Source organism: Amphiura filiformis, chromosome 18, assembly GCF_039555335.1.
Source record: "Amphiura filiformis chromosome 18, Afil_fr2py, whole genome shotgun sequence".
NCBI classification, from domain to species: Eukaryota; Metazoa; Echinodermata; class Ophiuroidea; order Amphilepidida; family Amphiuridae; genus Amphiura; species Amphiura filiformis.
Window position 1 is genome coordinate 19,208,105 of NC_092645.1, and position 26,841 is coordinate 19,234,945.

A 26,841-nucleotide genomic window follows, 5' to 3' on the forward strand; every position below is an offset into this window, starting at 1 on the left:
ATCAGCGGCAGATCTCTGTATTGATGAATTAGTGTGCATGTTACATCTACTGCTACTGTATATCTTTGTGTTGATGAAGTAGTGCATTACATATATTTACTGTCGATCTGTGTACTGTTGAAGCAGTGCATTGCTTACATCTACTGTAGACATTGGTAGATCTTTGTTTATGTGTTGATGTATAGTGCTTTTTACATATACTGTAGATCTGTATTGATGAAGCAATGATTTGCTTAAATGTAGATCTGCACACATGTGTTTATGAAGTAGAGCATTGCTTACATCTACTGTAGATATGTGTGTTGATGAAGTAGTGTATTGCTTTACATCCGCTGTAGATCTGTGTATTGATGAAGTAGTGCATTGCATGTTTACGTCTGCTGTAGATCTGTGTGTTGATGGAGTACCGGTAGTGCATTGCTTACATTTACTGTAGATCTGTGTATTGATGAAGTAGTGCTTTGCTTAGTGCTAATGTACGGATCTGTGTATGAAGTAGTGCATCTTACATCTACTGTAGATATGTGTGTGTTGATGAAATAGTGCATTGCACACATCTACTGTTGATCTTTGTATTGATGAAGTAGTGCATTGCTCGCGCCTACTGTAGATATAATTTATGTGTGTTGATGAAGTAGTGTATTGCGTACATCTATTGTAGATCTGAGCATTGATGAAGTAGTTCATTGCATGTATGTACATATTCTGTATAGATCTGTGTACTGATGAAGCAGTGCATTGCTTACATCAGCTTTAGATCTGTGTATGAAGTAGTGCTTTGCTTAGGTATAGCCTAATTTATATCTATGTATTCATGAAGTAGTGCATTGCTTACATCTACACATTTGTGATGCGATCAAGCAAAATCAGTCGGAACTCGGAAATATTGATTTGGAGATATAGCCAAGCAAAGAAAAAATTCTCTTTGTTTCCCTTTGTTTTTGGAAAGTCTTTTTAAAGTTAACTGCTCATATCTTTCGAACTGGTTGTTTAATTTCAATGGGGTTTTCTGCAAAATGCAGCTTTGTTATTGTTTTTTACTATCCTATAAGAAACTGAAAATTTATTATTTCCGAGTTCCGACTGATTTTGCTTGATCGTTTCACATTTGTGTATTGATGAAATAGTGCATTGCTCACATCTACTGTAGATCTTTGTATATTGATGAAGTAGTGCATTGCTCGCGTCTACTGTAGATATAAAGTGTGTTGATGAAGTAGTGTATTGCTTATACATCTGCTGTAGATCTGCGCATTGATGAAGTAGTGCATTGCATGCTTACGTCTACTGTAGATCTGTATGTTGATGAAGTAGCACATCTATATGTGTGTTGATGAAGTAGTGCATTGCTCATATCTATTCTGGATATTTGTATTGATGAAGTAGTGCGTTGCTCACGTTTACTGTAGATTTTTTGTGTTGATAAAGTAGTGTATTGCTTACATCTGCTGTAGATCTGCGCATTGATGAAGTAGTGCATTGCATGCTTACGTCTACTGTAGATCTGTGTGTTGATGAAGTAGCGCATCTAATTGTTGATGAAGTAGTGCATTGCTCACATCTATTCTAGATATTTGTATTGATGAAGTAGTGCATTACTCACGTTTACTGTATGTTTTTGTGTTGATGAAGACTTGAAGTTCTGCTGTAGCTCTGCGCATTGATAAAGTAGTATATTACTTATACCTTACCTCTACCGTATAGTGTATAATGTGAAGTTGTGCATTGCATGCTTACGTCTACTGTAGATCTCTGTGTTGATGAAGTAGTGCAATCGATGAAGTAGTGTATTGCTCACACACTGTTAGAACACGAAGTAAACTGTTCTGCGCCTAAAATTTGGCTGGGTAAACTTTGCCAAACATTGGGAAAATGTATACGGGGTTTGGGTGAAAGTTACATTACCCCGGTACATTACCCATCAGAGCTCCCATCACTGGTTGTGTAAACTTTTTGTCTCGTAGGAAAGTCAGATTTACAATACTATGGGTAATCAGTGCAACATCACAAAATGTATCTATCCTACCTATTTGATGGTATATATCGAAACGGTACATAAAAGTTGTGAATGTAGAAGGAGTAAAAGGACTCAAGAAAAGGATAATTATTACACAATCATGTAATTACCCAACACCATTTACGCAGCACCATGGGTTATGGGTAAAGGGAATGTATTACCTAACTAGTAACAAATGGACAAAATTACTCAACACATTGGGTAAACTTATATTGTCCAACAAAAAGATCAGTTTTTAAAATCCAATTGAGATTGGGTAACACGTTTACGTAGTAGATAAAGGGTGAGAAACAGACCATTACCATAGATAATTGGTGTCTTGTTGAGGTATGGTGAGCATGGTCGCTCGGAAGGCGAGACCCCGTAGGGGTCGAGCCTTCCGAGCGACTAACATGCGAACCATACCTCAACAAGACACCGATTATCTATGGTGATGGTCTGTTTTGAACCGTTTATCTTACATATACGGCGAGCAAAAATAAACGAATTTGTTGTAAAAGTGTATTCATTTTCCAAAAAAACAAAATGGAAAAAACTGATGTATTATTTTGTAAAAGTTGTGGGTTTTTTCCCAAAATAAAAACACCTCGAGATAGTGTAATATTCTTCCCATGTGTCCTGCGTGCGAGTCTATTTAATGACAAATGCAAGTGATTTTATCAAATCAATACAGAATTGATCACAATTGACAATTGTATTTGAAGTGGTTTGGTAGGTTATTCACTTGCTTTAATCCGCTGGAGTTTATTCACCCCGTGACCATTATTATTCAAATGATTAATGAATAATGCAAATTATATAGAGTTTTCAACGTTTTGACTACCATCTGTTTCAACACCATGAAATTTATATCTTAGAAAACTGTGAGTATAAGCAGATATTTGTAAGACCTGGTAACGTTGTGTCCAATGGTGCTCCCCATTATGGGTAGGTCACAGTAAGGCTTTGCACCTCTTGACTTGTAATGAGTACCGCAGGTTAGTTTGCGAAGCTCCCCTGGTCGGGTAGTATCCCGGGGGTTCTTGCCTAGCAGCTAACTTGCATGGACCGTTGAGCGTTTTTGGGTTGGGCAAGGATAAAGGCAGATTCCCTTCTAAAAAACAATGGCAAGTTTATATACATGTACTGAGTTTACATTCGACGAAACGGGTTACTTTTATTTATGAATATTTACTTCGTTATGCTAATTAAAATTTAATTTGCATAAATCTAACTGAGCACCAGTGGTGTTATATGAATTACTGTTATACGGACTGCAGGCGCCCTCTATAATTTTCTCTTGTCATGTAACATTTGCATTTAAATCGAGCTGTAAATGCATTTTTTCCAAAATTCTATCTGATACTAGTAATCAACTCGGATTCTACATGTATGTTGTGATCCTTTCCATAGTGTTTCTATAATGTCCATGGTATTCCTTTTGTTTAGCTCGCTGCCCGAGACCGTTATCTTGAGCTATTGTGTTGATAACGGTCTCTGGGCAGCTAGCTACCTCCATTACTCTAGGTAATGGTCGAGGCAACGAACCTCAAACAAAAGGAATACAATGGATAATCTGTGAATAGAAAAGGGCTAGACGTATATCCACAGAAAAAGGTTGTTCATTATAACGCCCAGCGGCACTAAACTTAATCGTTGCTAAAAGTTTGCCCAACTGACGTTCTAAGATCGTGGAGGGAGGGGGGTAAAAAGTTTGATTATTTTGGTACTAGTTAAAATATCGGTTTTCGGATTAGAATTTTCAACATTTCAGAGGGAGGGAGGGGCCAGTCTCCCAACGAAAGCATTTTCTTTTATAGGACGTCATTATATTTGGTTTGTTCCATAACGTCATGATCGGTCAGGGATGCAAATAGTGCGGGAGCGGGGAGCAACGCTCCTAGGAAATGAGAGTCAAAATTGAGGAAATAATGCCATAGGAAGAAAAGAAAGAGAGGAAAAAGAAGGGAAGAGAGAAGAAAAGAAAAGAGGAGAAGAAGGGGGAAAGAGGAAAGAAAAAGAAGAGGAGTGATGTACAAGATAATAAGGGAGGGCTGTGAGGCAGTGAAGCTACTGAATGGAAGAGAGAAAATCTGGTTGTGCAAAATTTGGAGACATTCACAATATTGTTCAAGTGTTCAAGAAATAAGAGCAAAAATAGGAAGGTGTTAGAATTATGGAAATGGGATATGAGGAAATTTACAATTCATCACCATAGGAGGTATTTATGTAATTTAACAGGAAAAAAAGAAGTTGGATGAAGGCAGGTGGAAACAGGTCACATAATCTGAGGAAATACAGAGAGGCGGCATTCATAACTGAGGAAATTTATAGAGAGGCAGCAATGAGGATTTTATGGAAACAAAAGTTATGAGGGAATCCAGTGTATCAATAGAGGACAAACTGGAAAATATTGAGGAAATTTAAAAAGAAGAACCATAAAGCACTGAACAAGTTGTGCTCCCTCTGACAAAAAAAATGAAAGAGTAAATAGGGGGGGGTAAAGGAAAATAAAAAGGCAAAGGAGCCTCTGTCCCACCAAAATTATCCCCAAATACCAATTTTGTTGTCCTCATAAAGCCTTTTTGGAAGCTTGAAGACTTAACATTGAGTCGCTCTAAAAATACACAATGTGTTAACATTCTCATCTTTTGAAGTGTAGAATAAAGCTATTTCATGCATGGTACAATTGAGGAAATCTTGAGCCTAAAAACCTTGCTCCTGCACTCATAGAAATTGTTCGTTGGCATTACTCAGTAAGTTGATGTAAGTCGTTGCGTCCGTTTCCGAGTAATGCCCACGCGTACAATTTTGAGTAACACTGACTCGATATCATTATGTTGGTCGCACTCATTTGCACTTACTTTAATGAGTTGTTACAACTCAGAAAATGAAACTAGGTTAGCATAATTTTCTAGAGGTGTGCTATATACAAAATTTTGCACTTTTTACACAAATAAATATTTGAGTACTGCTAATTGTGCAGAAAATGATCCAATTACGCGAATTAAGTAACGAAGTACCAAATTGGAATAACTCAAAACAATAAATACCAGTAACTTAATATGAACAAGTTACATCAACTTACATGTTGAGTTACAATAACTCAACTAATTGGTTCTTTGAACCTTGTTTATTTTTCTAAGTTCCCTGAACTTGAATTCAGAAGTTGGCATTACTTAAAACGTTGACGCAACGACTACATCAACTTTTTAAGTAATGCCAACAAAGTTGATTAGTTGGGTGTTAGTTTGGTGGGGCGATCTTAGAGGTGCTTGGCACCTGTTCGCTCCAACCATTCACTGGACGTTTAAAAACAAATATTGTTCTGTGTAATTTTTGATGTAACTTATGTGCAATATTATATATTTTTTGTAATTCTGTGCCAGTGATATTTAAGTGTAATTTAAATAAATAAATAAATAAATAAATTTAATTGCTCACATCACATCTGCTGTAGATCTATATCTCATGATCTGTGTATTGATGAAGTAGCCTACATACATTGTATGATATAGGCCTACAGTAAATCTCAGGCGGCGAGTGGCATGATAGAGCCGGCAACTTGTGAAACCGCCCGTCCGTATGGCATTTTTCATATACTCGGTTAGTTTTGGGTTCATTACTATTGATGAAGTACCGCTACTGTAGATCTGTGTATTGATGAAGTAGTGCATTGCATACATTTACTGTAAATCTGTGTATTGATAAAGTAGTGCATTGCTCACATCCACTGTAGATCTGTGTATTGACGAAGTAGTGCATTTCGTATGTATTGCTTACATCTACTGTAGATCTGTGTATTGATGAAGTAGTACATTGCTTACATCTATCTACTGTAGATATGTGCATTGATGAAGTAGTGCATTGCATACATTTACTGTAAATCTGTGTATTGATGAAGTAGTGCATTTCGTACATGTACTGTAAATATGTGCATTGATGAAGTAGTGCATTGCATACATTTACTGTAAATATGTGTATTGATGAAGTGGTACATTGCCCGCATCTATTTATTGTAGTCTTTTTGTAGATGTGTTGATGAAGTACCGGTAGTGTATCCTCCATCTGCTGTAGATCTACACGTTGATGAAATAGTGCACTGCTCACATCTACTGTAGATCTGTGTATTGATGAAGTAGTACAATGCGTACATTTACTGTTAATCTGTGTATTGATGAAGTAGTGCATTGCGTACATCTACTGTAGATATGTGTATTGATTTAAAAATACATACATTTACTGTAGATCTGTGAATTGAAAAAGCAGTGGTTTATAGGTCTAATGTAGATCTATGTGTTTATGTGTACCGGTACATTTACTGTAAATCTGTGTATTGGGGGAGCACGGTGGCCGAGCGGAACGGGCTAGGACTCATAATCTGAAGGTTGCGGGTTCGAGCCCCGGCGACGCCATCGTGTTGTGCCCTTGAGTAAGGCACTTTATCTCCATTACTCCTCTCCACCCAGGTGTGAAATGGGGAGCTGTTATGAATACTGTCCATTGAGCGCCGCCCAAAGGTATGAGCATGCCTTGGGCATTGTATGGCAGCTGACATATATCTAATGACGGCGGAATAAATGTAAAGCGCTTTGGTACATGTTCACATGTGAAAGGCGCTGTATAAATACCAACATTTTTATTATTGATGAAGTAGTGTATTGCGTACATCTACTGTAGAATATGTGTATTGACGAAGTAGTGCATTTCGTACATGTACTGTAAATCTGTGTATTGATGAAGTAGTGCATTGTTCACATCTACTGTAGATATGTGTATTGATGAAGTAGTGCATTGCATACATTTACTGTAAATATGTGTATTGATAAAGTAGTGCATTGCTCACATCCACTGTAGATCCGTGTATTGACGAAGTAGTGCATTGCATACATTTACTGTAAATCTGTGTATTGATGAAGTAGTACATTGCTCGCATCTATTTATTGTAGTCTTTTTGTACATGTGTTGATGAAGTACCGGTAGTGTGTATAGCTTACATCTGCTGTAGATCTACACATTGATGAAATAGTGCACTGCTCACATCTACTGTAGATATGTGTATTGATGAATTAGTGCAATGCGTACATTTACTGTTAATCTGTGTATTGATGAAGTAGTGCATTACGTACATCTACTGTAGATGTATATTGACGAAGTAGTGCATTGCGTACATGTACTGGAAATCTGTGTATTGATGAAGTAGTGCATTGCTCACATCCACTGTAGATCTGTGTATTGATGAAGTAGTGCATTGCATACATTTACTGTAAATCTGTGTATTGATGAGATACATGGTACATTGCTTGTGTCTGTTTATTGTAGATGTGTTGATGAAGTAGTGTATAGCTTACATCTGCTGTAGATCTACACGTTGTGTTATACATAAGCTCAGAAAATTATGAAATGAAAGCTGGAATACATATGAAATACCATTCCAAAGTAAGTCAACAGATACAAGTTAAATTTTATACCATAGCTATGTTTGTAATTGCAGCTTTGAAAATCTTTAACATCAAGTGTCATTTGCAATGGAAATTTCCCAACCTTATACATATTTTTCAAGTTTTAATTGGGTTCCTAAAATAATGTGAATGTCTAACTTCATGTACAAATACTACTTGATAAAATGAAGCCTCCGAAACGACAAATATCGAAGTCCGGTTCTCAAAAATACAGGGCTCTTCACAATTAAAACTAATGTGGCAGTTTTTACTGAGCATATGACTACACGTTCAGCATAAGAAAAATTATCCATGAACTAACTGAAGAAAACACAGGGCTTTTATTTACAAAAATGTTACTATTTTTTTTAGTACATCAAAAAGGCCATATTTATTAGACTTTATTAGACCACTACGGATCAAAGTGTTAAAAATCCAAAGTGACACCCTTTTACCGTGAAAATGACCATAAAGCACCACACAAGTACATTTGATAAATTAATTATTCTGAATTGAAAAACATCCAATATTGTACCAAATATGCTAAAAACTGAAGTTAAGTTGAATTTTGCTACTTTTTTGCAGTGTTGAAAAAATAAAAATGCAATTTTTTAAATTATGAAGAACTCTTTCAAACTTTTTTTCATTTTCTCATTATAGGATTCTACATCACATTCAAATATGAATTTTAAGTCATTTCAAGATCTTTTTTATTTCTGAAAATGAAGTATGATATTACTTTGGTGTCCGAGTTATGTTGGTAATTTTTCATGTTGGGTCTGAATTGGTACCTGTGAGTTTTCTATGTATGCCCAGCAAATTTATAACCATTTATTTGTTTGCATATTTTAGACAATGCTTTATCTAAAAACACCCTTCAAATTAGTTTTATGCCATTTTGAAATTTTGAGTCATTGTCACACTTTTGGACCCCTTATTATTTTATGGACATACCCAAGTACATTGCTTACATCAGCGGCAGATCTCTGTATTGATGAATTAGTGTGCATGTTACATCTACTGTATATCTTTGTGTTGATGAAGTAGTGCATTACATATATTTACTGTCGATCTGTGTACTGTTGAAGCAGTGCTTACATCTACTGTAGACATTGGTAGATCTTTGTTTATGTGTTGATGTATAGTGCTTTTTACATATGCTGTAGATCTGTATTGATGAAGCAATGATTTGCTTAAATGTAGATCTGTGTGTTTATGAAGTAGAGCATTGCTTACATCTACTGTAGATATGTGTGTTGATGAAGTAGTGTATTGCTTTACATCCGCTGTAGATCTGTGTATTGATGAAGTAGTGCATTGCATGTTTACGTCTGCTGTAGATCTGTGTGTTGATGGAGTACCGGTAGTGCATCAATTGCTTACATTTACTGTAGATCTGTGTATTGATGAAGTAGTGCTTTGCTTAGTGCTAATGTACGGATCTGTGTATGAAGTAGTGCATCTTACATCTACTGTAGATATGTGTGTATTGCACACATCTACTGTTGATCTTTGTATTGATGAAGTAGTGCATTGCTCGCGCCTACTGTAGATATAATTTATGTGTGTTGATGAAGTAGTGTATTGCGTACATTTACTGTAGATCTGAGCATTGATGAAGTAGTTCATTGCATACATATTCTGTATAGATCTGTGTACTGATGAAGCAGTGCATTGTTTACATCAGCTTTAGATCTGTGTATGAAGTAGTGCTTTGCTTAGGTATAGCTTAATTTATATCTATGTATTGTGATGTGCCCTGAGTAATTTAATTTAATTTAATTATTTTAACTTTGTTTACAAGCTGAAAGTATTTCATGAGATGGGAAACCCCCTTGTATTTTGGAATTCCCCCAAATTATTGTAAACAAAGTCAGATCTATGTTTGGAACTTGGAAATCCCCAGTTCAGTATATGGTCATTTTCACGGTAAAGGGTGTAACTTTGGATTTTTAACATTTTGATCCGTAGTGTTCTAATAAAGCCACAGAATTCCATGATTTTTGGCCACATAAGTCATCTAGTTAGCAGCTACCTTGGGTAGCATAATCATCTTCGGGAGTTACTGCGTTCAGTTTTAGCAGGCTTAAATGTACCTAATATTGCCATTTTGAAAAACTATAAAAACCATTAACATTTTTTGTAAAACCCTGTGTTTTCTTCAGGTAGTTCATGGATAATTTTTCTTATCCTGAAAGTACGGTCATATGTTCAGTAAACACTGCCACATTAGATTTAATTGTGAACAGCCCTGTATTTTTGAGAACCGGACTTCGAGATTTGTCGTTTCGGAGGCTTCATTTTCCGTTAACAATTGTTAACAAACTTTGTGGGTATAGCTTTGGTTCATAATTCTTGGTTATTTCTTCACTTCTTCTTGATTCATAACAGATGATATCTTAACTTGAAATGGGTAACAAAAATTAGTCGATTTGCAAGCTTTTAAAAATTTTATAAAATCTTGACTTCAAAGAGCCGATTTTCCGTTAACTTTTTTGAAGCCTCCGAAACACAAACTGTTCAGCAAGCTTGGGCAAATATAAATAAAAGAGCTCATCCAATCTATTTATCAAAATGTAGCAAAGTAGATCCTCAAGTCACTTGTTTTTAAATCGTGGAGATATACATCACCGTTTGAAAATGGGACCCAATACAAACTTTCCGTTAACAATTGAAGCCTCCGAAACAAATGAAGCCTCCGAAACAACAATAAGGTTAATTATCATCTATGCATATCTAAATTGATGTGTTCCATATTGATATCTGCATTGTAATTGTTACATGATATGTGCAAAATGTCATAAATTAAAAAAAATTTGATATTATGGTTAATGTTTGAAAAATATACTGATACCCAAGAAAGCCCGTTTCGGAGGCTTCACATGCAAATAACACCATACTTAACAAATGGGTGAAAAAATTACCATGTTATAAATCTACAATATCGGCCGCATAGAATCATTGATTCAATACACACAAGAAAATAACAGCTTAGATGATCCCAACAGTGTTGTTTGCAAAAAAACTGCTTCTGCAATGTTTAACCATTGTTAACATGAAGCCTCCGAAACAAAAAAAAATGACTTGCTGTGATAATTTAATTTTTGTCACAACTGAAATTCAATACTTAGAAGCAAAGCATGAACATTGGTAATTGTGATATTTTTAACCTATTTTTTCATGTCAACTTGTAGTAGTTAGCCAAATATTTAACTTTTATGATCACCTGTGTTGTTAACTGAAGCCTCCGAAACAAGTGCCAATTCTAAAAAATAACTCCAATTTCTGTGAAACTTGGCTGGGAGGTTCGTATTTGTACATGAAGTTAGACATTCAAATTATTTTAGGAACCCAATTAAAACTTACAAAATATGTTTAAGGCTGGGAAATTTCCATTGCAAATGACCCTTGATATTAAAATTTTTCAAAATTGCAATTACAAACATAGCAAAACATGGTATAAAATTTAACTTATATCTGTTGAGTTACTTTGGAATGGGATTCACATGTATTCCAGCTTTCATGTCATAATTTTCTGAGCTTATGTAAAATACATTTTTCTTAGATTTTAACCAAAATGTTATGGAAATGTCAAATTTTTTATCAGAAATCAAAAGGTTTAAGCCTTGAAACATTATTTTACTGGAATTTAAGTTGCTTCTATGCATGATTACAGTAAACAGAAACATATTTAAGTGGTTTGAAATTTTGACCCTAAAAATCAAAAGTTACACCCTTTACCGTGAAAATGACCATATTGCACCATAATCAGAAAAAAAACCCAGGAAGTGATGTAATGTGAAAGGTGAATGTGTATAATTAATATTGGGAAATCCCAAGATTGCAGCAATGTTGTGAAAATGTGATTGAAGTAATGGTTTATTAATAGATGATGGGTTTTTGCATGAGTACTGATATAAAAAGCTGGATGCTTTTGTGGGACTTTACAGAATGCCATGGGAGATTGAAAACTCCACATGTGTGTGATGGTCTTCGTGCTTCAAAAAAGAAGTACATTTTAACCAGTTTATATAGCCAATAATTGAGCTAATTTTAATACAGCAACGAAGAAGACAGCGAGCACACAAAAGTGCTCTTTCTCATCAAAGGAATAAAAGTTCTTCTGTCATATTGCTGGAGTTTGCTGGGTTTGTGAAGGCCACACATCTGTCAAAAAACAGCGGAGCTGTGTTAAAGAAACCTGTTCCCTGGAAAAGAGTGATTGGTGAAAGAAACACCATTTTTGGAGAAAGCAGCGCAAGGAGATATATTTGTGGAGAAAGCAGCGCACGGAGATATATTTGTGGAGATAGCAGCCCAAAGGAGATTGGAGGAAGCATCATCATTTTCGTATGAGGATTTTATACGCAAGGATAATTATAACCGCAAGTGTACACTGGACTTCGCTGATTTTCGCAGGACAAGTGAATAAGGATATATTACATCAGTCGTCCAGAACATTGCAAGAACTCTAGAATCCCCAACAAGAAGACCGCTGGTTAAGTACCGATATAATAAAACTGATTGTGTGATTTTATTGTAATTGTTGTTATATGTACCAAGCATACTCTATTTTCAATTAAAGACTTAGATTTGTTAGCTTAAAATCAAACAGTGTATTTGTGTTGTGCATTCGTGTGAGTTCGGGTAAAAGGTGATTTTGGCCTTGAGTCAATTACGACTCGTAACAGTATTCATGAAGTAGTGCATTGCTTACATCTACAAATTTGTGATGCGATCAAGCAAAACCAATCGGAACTCGGAAATATTGATTTGGAGATATAGCCAAGCAAAGAAAAAAATTCTCTTTGTTTCCCTTTGTTTTTGGAAAGTCTTTAATTGCTCATATCTTTCGAACTGGTTGTTTAATTTCAATAGGGTTTTCTGCAAAATGCAGCTTTGTTATTGTTTTTTACTATCCTATAAGAAACTGAAAATTTATTATTTCCGAGTTCCGACTGATTTTGCTTGATCGCATCACATTTGTGTATTGATGAAATAAACTACGCAAAAAAAGTTTCTTTATGGTTAGAAAATTTACCCACTATTAAAATCTAGCGACCAATTTTGTACGTTTGCTAAATAATCGCATGCGAGAGATTGTCCTGCGCATTTTGACACCTCAATCACTACCCCACGACACTCCTGAGAAAAGATATGAATGTTTAAGTAACACGAAGTCGTAAAATGAAAATTGCAAAGCTAGCCTATTCAATGGTTTTAGAGCTGATTCACTGATCCAAGACGGTTTCATTATTCCCGCCTTTTCAATTTTATTTTAAAGCATTTTAATTGATGCATGTTGGATAATCCTTTCCTTATTGTGCAGATGAATGATCAAAGACAAAGGTGAGTGGGCACTAAGACATTTACGTTTTGAGAGATGGATTTGGAAAAGGGATTCAAAACAGGTCATGATTACCAGCTGCATTCCTGGAAGCAGAAGGAATTGAGACACTTGAATGGCCCTCCAGAAGCCCTGATCTTAACCCCTTGGAGAACCATTGGGATCAGCACAAGAGACGAGTCAACAAGAAGATTAAGGCAGATACAACTCTGGTGGGATTGCGTCGCATCGTTATCAACGAGTGGAACGGGGTTGAGCAAGGTAACATTCGACGCCTCGTTAGGAGCATGAGACGCCGCGTGGCTGCTGTAAGGGAAGCCAACGGTGGACACGCAAAGTATTGAATGACTGGTAAAGAAAGAGATTAATCTCAAGTGAAGTTGGAAGCGGCAGTATGATGCCTGAAATGTGCTAAGCAATTAAACAAAAATGTTATCTGCATGATTGTTGTTTTTTGCGTTCTTTTATGCTGAAAACTTGAATAGGCCTTTTTGCAATTTTCATTTTTCGACCTCGTGTTACTTAACCATTCATATCTTTTCTCAGGAGTGTCGTAGAGTAGTGATTGAGGTGTCAAAATGCGTAGGACAATCACCCGCATGCGATTATTTAGCAAACGTACAAAATCAGTTGCTAGATATTAATAGTGGGTAAATTTCCTAACCATAAAGAAACTTTTTTGCGTAGTGTAGTGCATTGCTCACATCTACTGTAGATCTTTGTATATTGATGAAGTAGTGCATTGCTCGCGTCTACTGTAGATATAAAGTGTGTTGATGAAGTAGTGTATTGCTTATACATCTGCTGTAGATCTGCGCATTGATGAAGTAGTGCATTGCATGCTTACGTCTACTGTAGATCTGTATGTTGATGAAGTAGCACATCTATATGTGTGTTGATGAAGTTATGCATTGCTCATATCTATTCTAGATATTTGTATTGATGAAGTAGTGCATTGCTCACGTTTACTGTAGATTTTTTTGTGTTGATAAAGTAGTGTATTGCTTACATCTGCTGTAGATCTGCGCATTGATGAAGTAGTGCATTGCATGCTTACGTCTACTGTAGATCTGTGTGTTGATGAAGTAGCGCATCTAATTGTTGATGAAGTAGTGCATTGCTCACATCTATTCTAGATATTTGTATTGATGAAGTAGTGCATTACTCATGTTTACTGTATGTTTTTGTGTTGATGAAGACTTGAAGTTTTGCTGTAGCTCTGCGCATTGATAAAGTAGTATATTACTTATACCTTATCTACCGTATAGTGTATAATGTGAAGTTGTGCATTGCATGCTTACGTCTACTGTAGATCTCTGTGTTGATGAAGTAGTGCAATTGATGAAGTATAGTGTATTGCTCACACACTGTTAGAACACGAAGTAAACTGTTCTGCGCCTAAAATTTGGCTGGGTAAACTTTGCCAAACATTGGGAAAATGTATACGGGGTTTGGGTGAAAGTTACATTACCCATCACTGGTTGTGTAAACTTTTTGTCTCGTAGGAAAGTCAGATTTACAATACTATGGGTAATCAGTGCAACATCACAAAATGTATCTATCCTACCTATTTGATGGTAGGCTATATATCGAAACGGTACATAAAAGTTGTGAATGTAGAAGGAGTAAAAGGACTCAAGAAAAGGATAATTATTACACAATCTTGTAATTACCCAACACCATTTACGCAGCACCATGGGTTATGGGTAAAGGGAATGTATTACCTAACAAATGGACAAAATTACTCAACACATTGGGTAAACTGATATTGTCCAACAAAAAGATAAGTTTTTAAAATCCAATTGAGATTGGGTAACACGTTTACCCACAGAAAAAGGTTGTTCATTATAACGCCCAGCGGCACTAAACTTAATCGTTGCTAAAAGTTTGCCCAACTGACGTTCTAAGATCGTGGAGGGAGGGGGGGTAAAAGTTTGATTATTTTGGTACTAGTTAAAATATCGGTTTTCGGATTAGAATTTTCAACATTTCAGAGGGAGGGAGGGGCCAGTCTTCCAACGAAAGCATTTTCTTTTATAGGACGTCATTATATTTGGTTTGTTCCATAACGTCATGATCTGTCAGGGATGCAAATAGTGCGGGAGCGGGGAGCACCGCTCCTAGGAAATGAGAGTCAAAATTGAGGAAATAATGCCATAGGAAGAAAAAGAAAGAGAGGAAAAAGAAGGGAAGAGAGAAGAAAAGAAAAGAGGAGAGGAAGGGGGAAAGAGGAAAGAAAAATAAGAGGAGTGATGTACAAGATAATAAGGGAGGGCTGTGAGGCAGTGAAGCTATGGAAGAGAGAAAATCTGGTTGTGCAAAATTTGGAGACATTCACAATATTGTTCAAGTGTTCAAGAAATAAGAGCAAAAATAGGAAGGTGTTAGAATTATGGAAATGGGATATGAGGAAATTTACAATTCATCACCATAGGAGGTATTTATGTAATTTAACAGGAAAAAAAGAAGTTGGATGAAGGCAGGTGGAACTTAGGTCACATAATCTGAGGAAACTTACAGAGATGCGGCATTCATAACTGAGGAAATTTATAGAGAGGCAGCAATGAGGATTTTATGGAAACAAAAGTTATGAGGGAATCCAGTGTATCAATAGAGGACAAACTGGAAAATATTGAGGAAATTTAAAAAGAAGAACCATAAAGCACTGAACAAGTTGTGCTCCCTCTGACAAAAAAATGAAAGAGTATATAGGGGGGTAAAGGAAAATAAAAGGCAAAGGAGCCTCTGTCCCACCAAAATTATCCCCAAATACCAATTTTGTTGTCCTCATAAAGCCTTCTTGGAAGCTTGAAGACTTAACATTGAGTCGCTCTAAAATACACAATGTGTTAACATTCTCATCTTTTGAAGTGTAGAATAAAGCTATTTCATGCATGGTACAATTGAGGAAATCTTGAGCCTAAAAACCTTGCTCCTGCACTCATAGAAATTGTTCGTTGGCATTACTCAGTAAGTTGATGTAAGTCGTTGCGTCCGTTTCCGAGTAATGCCAACGCGTACAATTTTGAGTAACGCTGACTCGATATCATTATGTTGGTCGCACTCATTTGCACTTACTTTATTGAGTTGTTACAACTCAGAAAATGAAACTAGGTTAGCATAATTTTCTAGAGGTGTGCCATATACACAATTTTGCACTGTTTACAAAAATAAATATTTGAGTACTGCTAATTGTGCAGAAAATGATCCAATTACGCGAAGTAAGTAACAAAGTACCAAATTGGAATAACTCAAAACAATAAATACCAGTAACTTAATATGAACGAGTTACATCAACTTACATGTTGAGTTACAATAAGCTACAATAACTCAACTAATTGGTTCTTTGAACCTTGTTTATTTTCTAAGTTCCCTGAACTTGAATTCAGAAGTTGGCATTACTTAAAACGTTGACGCAACGACTTACATCAACTTTTTAAGTAATGCCAACAAAGTTGATTAGTTGACGGAACTTTTGAGCTTTTTCAGCATTTTTAAGTTCGGATAACTAAAATGAATTTTGTTTTGGCAACTTTTACACTATTTTTGAGTTGTCCAAACTTACTCCTTTTGAATTGCGCCAACAAGGCGAACAAGTCATTTCTATGAGTGTGAGGAGGCAATCACAATTTGCACCCCTGTGATCTGTGTACGTATTGCATTGCTTATAATTAAACAGACAAGTCTTAATCTTTTTACAAGTAATTAAAAAAAATGAAAACAAAATGCAACAGGAAAATATAACATTATAGATTGTAACATTTATCCCCTGGTAAAAAAACCCCAACAACACACAAACAAAACAGTACCGTAATTCCATCAATTCAAGTCAGGCATGTCAGAAGTCGTGCTGTAAAAGTGTGCTCCCCTCATGTAAATGCTTTGATAAATGGTATTTTTGTCAAATAAGCGAGGGCGTTAAACAGAAAAGTTGTTCATCAAATCACCTCAGTCCTATTCCCAGATGGAGTGTTGATCATCATGTTACTCAAGTGAGACTAGAAAAGTTTCGAACAAGTGCCACAACTTCAGCTAACTTCGTGATGATCATGATCCACAGCCTCATCCTCTTACGTAATCCAAAAAAGTTGAGATTTGTATACAATTATCAGAACCTTGAATAGTTTTCATGGTTTTGACCAGGACTTCCATGGTTTTACATTATAGCCATGCCCACCATATCACTGAATTCGTGTAGGCTTATGCGTTGGTGATCATGCATACATACATGGAAGTGTGAGCAAAGTTCAATAGGCATAACCTTTCATAAATAAATAACTTCCTGAAATAGACATGTGTCCATGAAGTCTGACGAGTGGATACTACACCGGGATACATAAATATACACTATTGAGCTCTATTGATTATTACTCGGGGACCGTGGAATCCGACTTGACTGGGATCTTGATCACAGGATCATCAGGGGGATCATGGCGAGTTCGGGAGCGAATTACAAGCCTTTGTTGAAAGACCTGGCTTTATCTGCAAACTATCCGTCGGCAGCAGAAGGACAATCTTCGATTAATAAGGACCCTTCCACTGCAGAAATAGGTAACTTTACATTTGTTGTTGTGTAGGCCTACATCCGGAAGCAGCATTGGTAGACATTGTTAGAATTAGGCCTATAATAATTATGAACGAATCGTGCTATTTCTTTTCTGAAGTTACATAATTTAATATGAATAATATCAAAGTAATGACCTTGATTTCCTTTATTTGTTTTGAGTCAGAACATACTAATGCGCAGTTTGACAAATTAAGCCATTCACTGATTTACGTAGGCTTACTAATAATTGTGTGCTAGCAAAGTACTTAACCTTTAAACTTCATGCGTCCATGAACTTTGGCTCCTATTATCAAAAGTTACTAATTGAAACAAACCGATGAAAAGCGCAACGGGGAAACCTTATTCAATTTTCATATGTGACAAAAATTCGCGTGGGTTTGTTTGCATACCCAAACCGTTGAACTTGAGCAAACAATGCAAGGTATAGCGAATATTTAATGGAAATATGTTAGCATTAAACCCATGCGATTATTAACACAATACTGCACAGTACTGCATAGCTTAGTGTACCAGATCGTTTTCGGTTTTTCTTGGCAAGCTGTGCCGTGAATGATCAAAAAGGCCTATATTTTATAGTCACTCATTTCCATGACAACCAAATTTTATTCGTGACATGCAAAGCTTGGTTTGAATAATTATGATATTAATATCATTGTGTTCATGTGTGTTTCAGAATTAATGGTGCATAGCAAAATATATAGGCCTAAGTTTGCTTTGGTTGTGCAAATCAAAAATATGTAGGCCTATTGCAATATTTACCATAAGGCCCTTCACAATTGAGTCTTAGTTTCCTGTTTCATGGTTGAAAACTAGGGATGAGGCGACTTTTAATTATTAATTATCTATCATTTTCTTTATTTTTAAACAAGTGGTCGCAACCTACACCAACCCGTTTGGACTAGGAACATGCATTTAATTATTTTACAACTATGTTTGATTTTATACATAAGTAATGGTACAGTTATGTTCTTGGTTTATGCATCATTATAATTTATAAGCAAAGTCAGAAAGTATCAAATGGAAGTCATTAAAAGTTATTTTTAAAGAGAAAATCCAAAATAAAAATAAAATAATTAAATATTTTGCAATTCTCTACTTTGGACGCGCGAGGCAAACAGGAAACTAAGAATTAATTGTAAAGGGCCTAAAGGAGATCATTTTTGAGAGCATGTTTTAGCTATATGTGAGCTTATGGGCCACTTTTACAGCTCACTAGCTTTTGACAGTAGGAGTTAAGCTACCCATTGCATGTAGTTAAATAGTAGTAAATTTTCGTCTACACATACTGCATCGCATCAAATGAATAAATTCGAGTTATTTCACTCATTTCGTGGGTTGTTTGGAATTTGGAATTTTTCATTCATTGACTTTTAAATCACCTAAGGTCACGCTATACGCTGCGATCCGTAACTGACTTTTAAACTGCTACAGAGTTTCTTGCTATTGACTACCTACTGAATAGCATGATCAGCTTGACTTGCATTTGAGGGTGAGAAAGAGTTTGTTTACAAGTTGTTGTGGGGTCAGCGTTCGTTGCGGAGGAGTGGCAGTACACGGCTGTCATCAGGGTTGCCTGTTTATAGGAGCTCTTTTAGTGTCTTCGTTTAATTTTAGTATTTCTCATCACGATTTCGTGCCAAATGGTACTTTAAAATCATATGCACAGTGACAAACTATTCAGTAGGGAACACTTGCTGTTTTGGACGGTATAAAGAGTATAGATAGTGGAATATTAAACACTGCAGCTGTTCTGTAACCATGTTGAAGAGTTTGAAGAAGAAGTATCGGAAGGCCCCGAAGGAGGGCGAGGCAGCTAATGGGAAAGCAGATGAAGGTAAGCGGTGTATCGAAAGTTGTTGGTTTAAAAGATTTGATTTTATCATGGAAATGTTTATGGGTCCGAGGTAGTCCAGGGTTAACTAGACTGATATTCTGCAATACATTGGGACGTCGAACTGAGTGGAGAAGGATCACTGAGCTTGGTCAAGGGGAGGGGGGGGGGCATGGGGGTTAATTCATGCGGTTTAACACGAAGAAGCTGGAAGGGTATGCGGAAGCACAATCTGCTTCGTCGTTCACCACTATTCTGCAGTAATCTGCACTATGAGGAGATGATCGACCGCAAGATCAACTTGACGCATCCGTCGAAGGTCGTGGGATCGTGGATCAGGCGGGGGATCAGGGACCGCGAAGCCAATTCGACGTAGGCATGGTAGGCCAGCTAGTTCAGTGCCTCGCACTTCAAGTTGCAGGGAGCTAGCTTTCTCCGACATGTCCGAGGTTTCTTTTATGTTTATGTTTCTACCAATAGGGGTTCTAATTTATAAGATACTTTAGACCCATTTGGAGAACCTTTTTGGTTCTTTGAAGAACCTTTAAAGAAGCTCTCTGGAGGACAGCCGATGAACCTTATACCCGTTTATCACGTTTAATCTGAGATTGAACAATAATAAATTATACAAGAAATAAGCAATGATTTTAATATACATTTTGTAAATACATGTCCATTTACCCCCTATTATTGGCCTTGAATAAGGGCACATCATGCATCAGCCAGGCCTGGTCAGGATAAGCGTGACAGCTGGATTTCCTGTTGAGTTGACGAAGCCGGGATTATGGGGATACACTATTAGGTAAAATTTACTCATTTAGAATGATTATAAATCCGAAGCTTTAAAACGTCGGATAATGTAGCCTACTTGTAAGTTTCCTCTTCGCAAAAATTATGTTGTGCATAAAATAATTTGCATTATTAATAATGGTAAAGGATATTTTGGGACACCCTATAATTTTGCATTATGATGGACGATATAATTTGTGATTCCCGTTTATTTTATTTTTTATTTTTCGATAAAAAGGCTTTACTAAAACATATAAAACATAGACACGTAGGCCTACTGAATGCAAACAGTTTTTATTTTATAGTATTATATCGTGCGTGCAATTTTATTTTGTGCATAATAATAGTGCGTGCAATAAGTGGTTTTATGTTGATCGAATGAGTGACAAATAATAAAAGGTATTTGAGGTCATACTTTGCTGAGGGTATATTTAGAATGTAAATTTCTAAAAAAACTGTATAAATATTCATCTATTGAAACCTGTTTAAGTTGTTGAATCATAACGATTATCATAACAATAACAGTCCCTGGAAAGATTGTAACTCTTGATAATAGTTATCTTTACTACATTGAGCAATACACTGTGTGCATGGAAGCCATGATGGTCCCCGGTTTTTATACTCCCTATGAAATGGACATGGTAGTGAGAAGTGCACGGGGAAGTGCATGATTTGAGATGGGCCGCGGTAGGCTTAAACATTCTTAAATTTCTTAACATCCTACACATTTTGTCTTCATAAATAGTTAAATTTTATGAGTATGTAAGTTTGCTTGTCTGATTCACTCCAAATTCGGAGATAATTGCGTTTGAACACCTGATGCACGGAATGGTGTCACTTCAACCTGTTGTAGTTCTCATCTCATTAAATTTTTCATTAAAAAAGTTGATCTCTTCAAGCAGGAAGGTCCTCTCTATTTACTGACCAAACAGGAAAAAGTTTGGTGAATGTTTTCTGGTGGAATCAGGAATTTCTTGAAACACCCTGATATAGGCCTACATTTGGATCAAAACAAGTATGTACGCCATTTAACATGCCTGGGATTTCTTGTATCGATCAGTTTCTCCATAGACAATACGTGTGTGAGTGCACGCACACAGTAAATGAAAAATCGTTCTAGTGGAAACTGTATTGAGAGTGGGCATCCCTACTACTATGGTAGTAAAAAATAATAAGGGGTGGTGCATATTAAATCATTTGTATTTCAGAGGTTGTCAATTATAGGCGGGGGGGGTTGGGGGTGGGAGGAGATATAAAAAAAAAATTGGCAGCCAAAATAAAAAGGGGGGGGGCAAACATTTTTGGCAGGTCGAAGGGGGTGGTGGTGATTTTCGGCACATTTGTTTTTGAGCACCGTTTCTATAGGAACACGTTCAAATAAACAAAAGAATTTGGTACGTCGAAAAGGATGGGGGCAATACTTATTTATATCCATGGAGAAGGCAAACATGTTTGAGAAGTCTCCTGGGAGGGGCATTTTGACAGGTGGAAATGCGATGACACAAGCGTCTTTGAGCTTCTTTGGCACATCACCTTTTTAAACCTTTGAAAAATATTATTAGGAAAACGTTAATATACGCACTATCATGTTCGCACCACATCATCATAAATATTATCAATGTTGTTTGACAAATTATTAACAAACAGTCAACAACAACAACAACAACAGCAGCAGCAGCAGCAGGCTAGCAGCAGCAGCAGCATACGAATTTAGAATGACAAACGCCGGCCAACTTCAATTGATGGCAAGCGCGTTTAGGAAATAAGGGTGTGTACGAGTAACGAGTTGTGAGTTGCGAGTTTGATATGCGAGTTGAAATTTGCGAGTTGTCAAAGGAAGTTACGAGTTGCTTGCGAGTTGGTATTGGCGAGTTGAAACTTGCGAGTTGAACTTGCTTGTTGATATTGGCGAATTGTGCAGAATTGCTCAAATTCAACACATTAACATGATCATCATATTCTCAATCAGGGGTCCCGTACGGTTCAAAAAATGTGCGTCTCAATGTTGCTCAATCTGAACTTTTTAGAATACTCAACAAGTAAAACAGGACAAGTAAAGAATTTGATGAAGTATATATCACCACAACAACGTCCATCCTACCAGTAGCATATCTTGTCCACAATGCAGCATGGCCACAAGGCAGAAAAGTAAATTAGACTTGGCTTTTGTTAAAATCACACAAATCATACCAACATAATATATTTACAAATACTATTTACATCCTACACATGGTTTAGGCCAACACAGAGTCTCTAGTTTATAGCACAGGGACTACATGAAAATGGGCTATTCCAGATAAAAATTCCTTTAAAAAGGAAATGGGCGTACCAAAGAAAAACTGTCAATGATTTAGGGTATTGTAAATGTTTAACATAAGTATTGGGAATAATGGTATGAATGACTGAACTGGGACACACACACATCCCCACCCCCACACCCAGAAAATAGATGCACACCCCCTATAAAGGAGTTCGAATTTCAGGACTTTTTGTCCAATCGTGACTGTTGGAAATCTAGACTTTTAAAGTATCCAAAGGTAAAAAAATCCGGCAGAAAAATAGTTCAAAATCAGAAATCCTCAATTTGAGAGCTCATTTGAGACATTTCCGTGATTTTTCCTTTATTTAATTGGATTTCCAAGATTTTTCAAGTGATATTGGCAACTGGAATTCCAGTCGTTTTCAGAAAGTAGACTTGGAGATCCGGACATTTCTTTGATTGAAAATTTACTCCTCTATAGGGGGTGTGCACTTATTTTCTGGAATAGCCAAATAGAGGATGCAGGAATATGCAGATGGCAAGGATTCAATCTGGGTGTCAAAATAAGCTCACCAGTAATTATTGATGAATTGCTCATGGGACCATCTAAATTGGATTAATTTACAGAAGTTGTGCATGGAATTAGATGATGGATGGAGGACTATTACATTTCTTGGAGGGGTTATAGAGTATATAGGTCCAATAGGGTGTAAAACAATTATTTCTGTATTTTTGTTTAATTTGTTAACTCGCTGAAGAACTCGCAAATACCAGCTCGCAACTAACAAAGCAACTCGCAACTCCCTTGGCAACTCGATTTCAACTCGAACTCGCAGATTCAACTCACAGCTCGAAACTCGCACTCGCAACTATAGCCTATCTTTTATGTCATTGCAATGGTTTTTCTCTCCTAAACCATGTAAAATAGGAATTTTAGGACCCACTTTAGGAGAGGTTTTCACCTCGATCATCAAGCATCATGTTCTTCTATTATACTGCTCCCCTTTAAAAATGAGCCCCACATGATAATCTTTTTTGTTCCTCACCAAGAATCGGTCACTACGTGGTTCAAATAGCTCTTCTAAACCTCTCATGCGGAACTGAGAGCTTTTTACAGCTCTCTCATTTCAAAGACACCTGATGACAAATACATAGATTTGTTAAGATCAATTCAAATCAGTGTCTGTTTTTGGCTCCTGGTGTATAATTGATGTTTTATAGAATAAGATTAAAGTTGTTGATCGATTGAACAGTTTTTTTATCGTGTGAACTGTTACTATTTAACCAGCTTAATGACTTGCCTATTTGATTAACGGTCATCAAGATAATAAAGTAGTAATGTTTCTCTCATCTGTGCATGGCTGCAGAATTTTGACAAGAATTATACACATATATAAACTATACTATATTGGTAGTAGGCCTACTGTGACATCAGATACATGCAGGGATCCGGATCTTAGTGATACTGGATCATGTCGAATAAACCCTTGTTGAAAGACTTGGCTTTTCCACCTGTAAAATATGACTCGCTGGTACAAGAAAATCATGAACGTTCGGACGATTCTGACAGTGGCACGAAAGAAGAAGAATCAGGTAAACATAGTAAATAGGTTGTACATGCGAAGACGTAATTGGTGTTTATGTTAGGTGCGGCACCTTAAGATACGACTGTGAGAACCACAGGCCTGTTTAGAAAATTACTAGCCTATCATATATAGGCCTACAGTCTCATAAATAAAGGTTCTACCCCCGTAGGAGTGCTGACGGTCCTGTGATATTGTAAATTTGAAGTTTGGCATTTGAGCCCATTGAATTTTCGGCACTTTGAGCCCATTATAATTTTCGGCATTTTGAGCCCATTTTTTGATAATTTTCGTCAAATGGGAGTGCTCTCCCTATGTGAACGAAAAGTCTGGCTATGCCAAGGAGTAAACAGGGGACATCGATGGCCGAATGCCACCAATTCCTAATTTAACTTCAATTGGACGCTCAAAAATCAGATTAAGTTCTGCTCAAAAAATTGTAGGGGTCAAACTTGACTCCGTGCTGCACAAGTCACCATTGGTTATATTAATAATAATCAAGAACAAACCCCTGTGCCAAAATATTGCTGAAGATATAATTTCCCATAATTATCAAATTTTATTTTAATACCTTGCTCCATTTTTTAGCTGCAATATTTTGACAACTTTTATGCTTTTGTCTCAAAATGACTCACTGAGCTCAGGTCTTGACTAAGTGTAATTATGCCCAAGTTACGTTACTGGGCTATGCTTTTAATTTAGGGTTTGAAGGTTTATAAAAGATCGGCCTATTGGATAGAATGTCCATGAGTCCTAGGCCTAATAATAATATTATTGTATTTCATCGTAGGGACTCGCTCCTCCATGTCCTCACTGAAACACCACACCTCTGCTGTGAATCATCAACTATGAGATGTGAGAGCGCCACCAATAATACCTGAATGGATGTTTGTTGAATACTAGTCTTTGTCAAAGACGACTCACGATCCTTGCCGAGGGGGTGTGAGCGGCGAAGCCGCGACAGCTCGCCGCGAAGCTGCGAGTATCAGGTCGCCGCGGGAGCAAAGCGGCGAGAGCGAGCCGGTCGCCGCGAAGCGGCGACCGGCACTCAATTTTTACCATGCTGTACTCCTACACATGTTGGTAGCTCGTGGGTAGTAATCAGTTTCCCAGTCTGTAACACAGACTAGTTGAATACTAGCACCAGTAGTAGCCTATTCATATAACACCACCATGCAAAAAAACCCTTATTAATTGTGTCATTCGGAAAATCGTAAAAATCATCAAAATCAAAGTTGTTTTTGCACATTTGTTAGCAGATAGATGTGCAAACACTAATTTTTCTACGTAGAGATATTTTATAGTTTCTTGCAAAATGTCACATTTTATTTTTACGATTTCGGAAATCAATGCAGGGCCGGATTTACCATAGGGCCAGATGGGCCTGGGCCCAGGGCCCCCAAGTTTTGGGGGCCCCCAAAATTGCCCTGTGCAGTGTGCATCTTCCATTTTAGCCGAAAAACACCATGTTTTGGGCCAAAATAGCCTACAAAAATTGCAAAATTTTGCGCGCTTCTCGCGCACTGGCCTGTAATATAGCAACATTCAACTTCAATTCGGACTAAAACAGTCTAAAATTGAAAAGTTTTTCGCGCTTCGCGCGCAGACATCCTAGTAGAATCTCAAAACTTGGCCACTTTAGTGCATAATGCCTTCTACACGATGCGTTTGGGGCCTCCAAATTTTGGCCTGGCCCAGGGCCCCAAAAAAGGTAAATCCGGCCCTGAATCAATGAATAGGCCTTCGAAACTTCATTGTCCTGAAAGATTTGTTTTTGATCGAACCGTTGACTTTTTAAGGCCAGTCTACGTTTTATCGTCTCATAATGTTACTTGTTTGCATGGTTTTTGACAGTGCAAATCAAAGTTCTCTCCTTGCTTATATCAAAAAAATATATTGACGAAACCAACAAATTAGGCCTCAAGGAAATTAGTGAAATAACAGAATGCAATATTGTGTGTTCAGAAAATGACAAAAAAACAAAACAAAACAAAACAAAACAAAACAAAAAAACAGACAAAGAAATAAGCAACAACAACAACAAAAGACCCAAAGCAAAAAACCAAAGTTGTTCATTTGCCGTAGACTTGATTTTTTTGTTGGTCATGGGTCGGCAAAACAATGTCACCATTAGCGTTTTTACTCAAAACGGCCTACTAGCTCGGTACAAAAAAAATGTTATACAGTACTTCGAATTACTTTCTAAATCAACAATAAATTGGGAAGGAAAAGTACCATGTGTAAATATTTTTTATTGGTTAATTAATTGACCACAATCACGGAAAAGAAGTTTTTGCTCACCAGTATTTTATTTAAATTTTGTCTGATGTCATAGAGATGTGCAAACAAAGCATGCTACTGCTAAGTGAATAAGCCAAAAGCCGTGTCAAAATAAGATATTTTACACCCTGATATTTTACATGGAATAATGTAATTTCTCTACTTGCAGTAGAAAATTAGCAACATGTATTTGAATGAGGCTTCAATTTTGTCAATACTGCTGTTTTCCTTGTAATTTTTTGTTTTTTTGATGTTTGTTTGTTTTTGGCCAAATTTTTCATTTCAAAACAAACTTTGATGACAATATAATGACGTATCCTTCATTTATAGGCAATGTATTATAAATTTTTTTTAAAAACAATTTCACTGGAATGACTGAATAAGTCTTTAAACATGTCATTTAAGTTATTGCGTGGTCGACTCTTGCTTTGGTCGACCAGGATCTGTCAGGTCGACTGGGTCGACCGATCGATATCACACAAAACCTAAAGTCACTTTCCTGGCCGGGCCACCACCCTTACCATTTTATGGTATCCAGTCGACCCACAGATCCTGGTCGACCAAAGCAAGAGTCGACCACGCAATAACTTAAATGACATGTTTAAAGACTTATTCAGTCATTCCAGTGAAATTGTTTTTAAAAAAAATTTATAATACATTGCCTATAAATGAAGGATACGTCATTATATTGTCATCAAAGTTTGTTTTGAAATGAAAATTTGGCCAAAACAAACAAACAAAAAACAA

At 36.6% G+C, this 26,841-nt stretch overlaps 1 protein-coding gene across 13 annotated transcripts in view; it reads left to right on the forward strand.

The window, feature by feature from the left end:
- The first annotated feature begins 17,163 nt into the window (after positions 1-17,163).
- The window catches only part of LOC140139962 (anoctamin-4-like), a 112,044-nt gene continuing 102,366 nt past the window's right edge, over positions 17,164-26,841 (forward strand). For 10 of the 13 annotated variants that reach the window (XM_072161757.1, XM_072161753.1, XM_072161751.1 and 7 more), the window contains exon 1: positions 17,164-17,335. In XM_072161757.1, the coding sequence (XP_072017858.1) occupies positions 17,215-17,335 (121 nt within the window). In that variant the 5' untranslated portion in view covers positions 17,164-17,214. Of the gene's footprint in view, positions 17,336-18,895; positions 19,186-26,841 lie in introns of those variants that run through there. The other 3 variants (XM_072161764.1, XM_072161762.1, XM_072161768.1) reach the window with 3 other exon arrangements.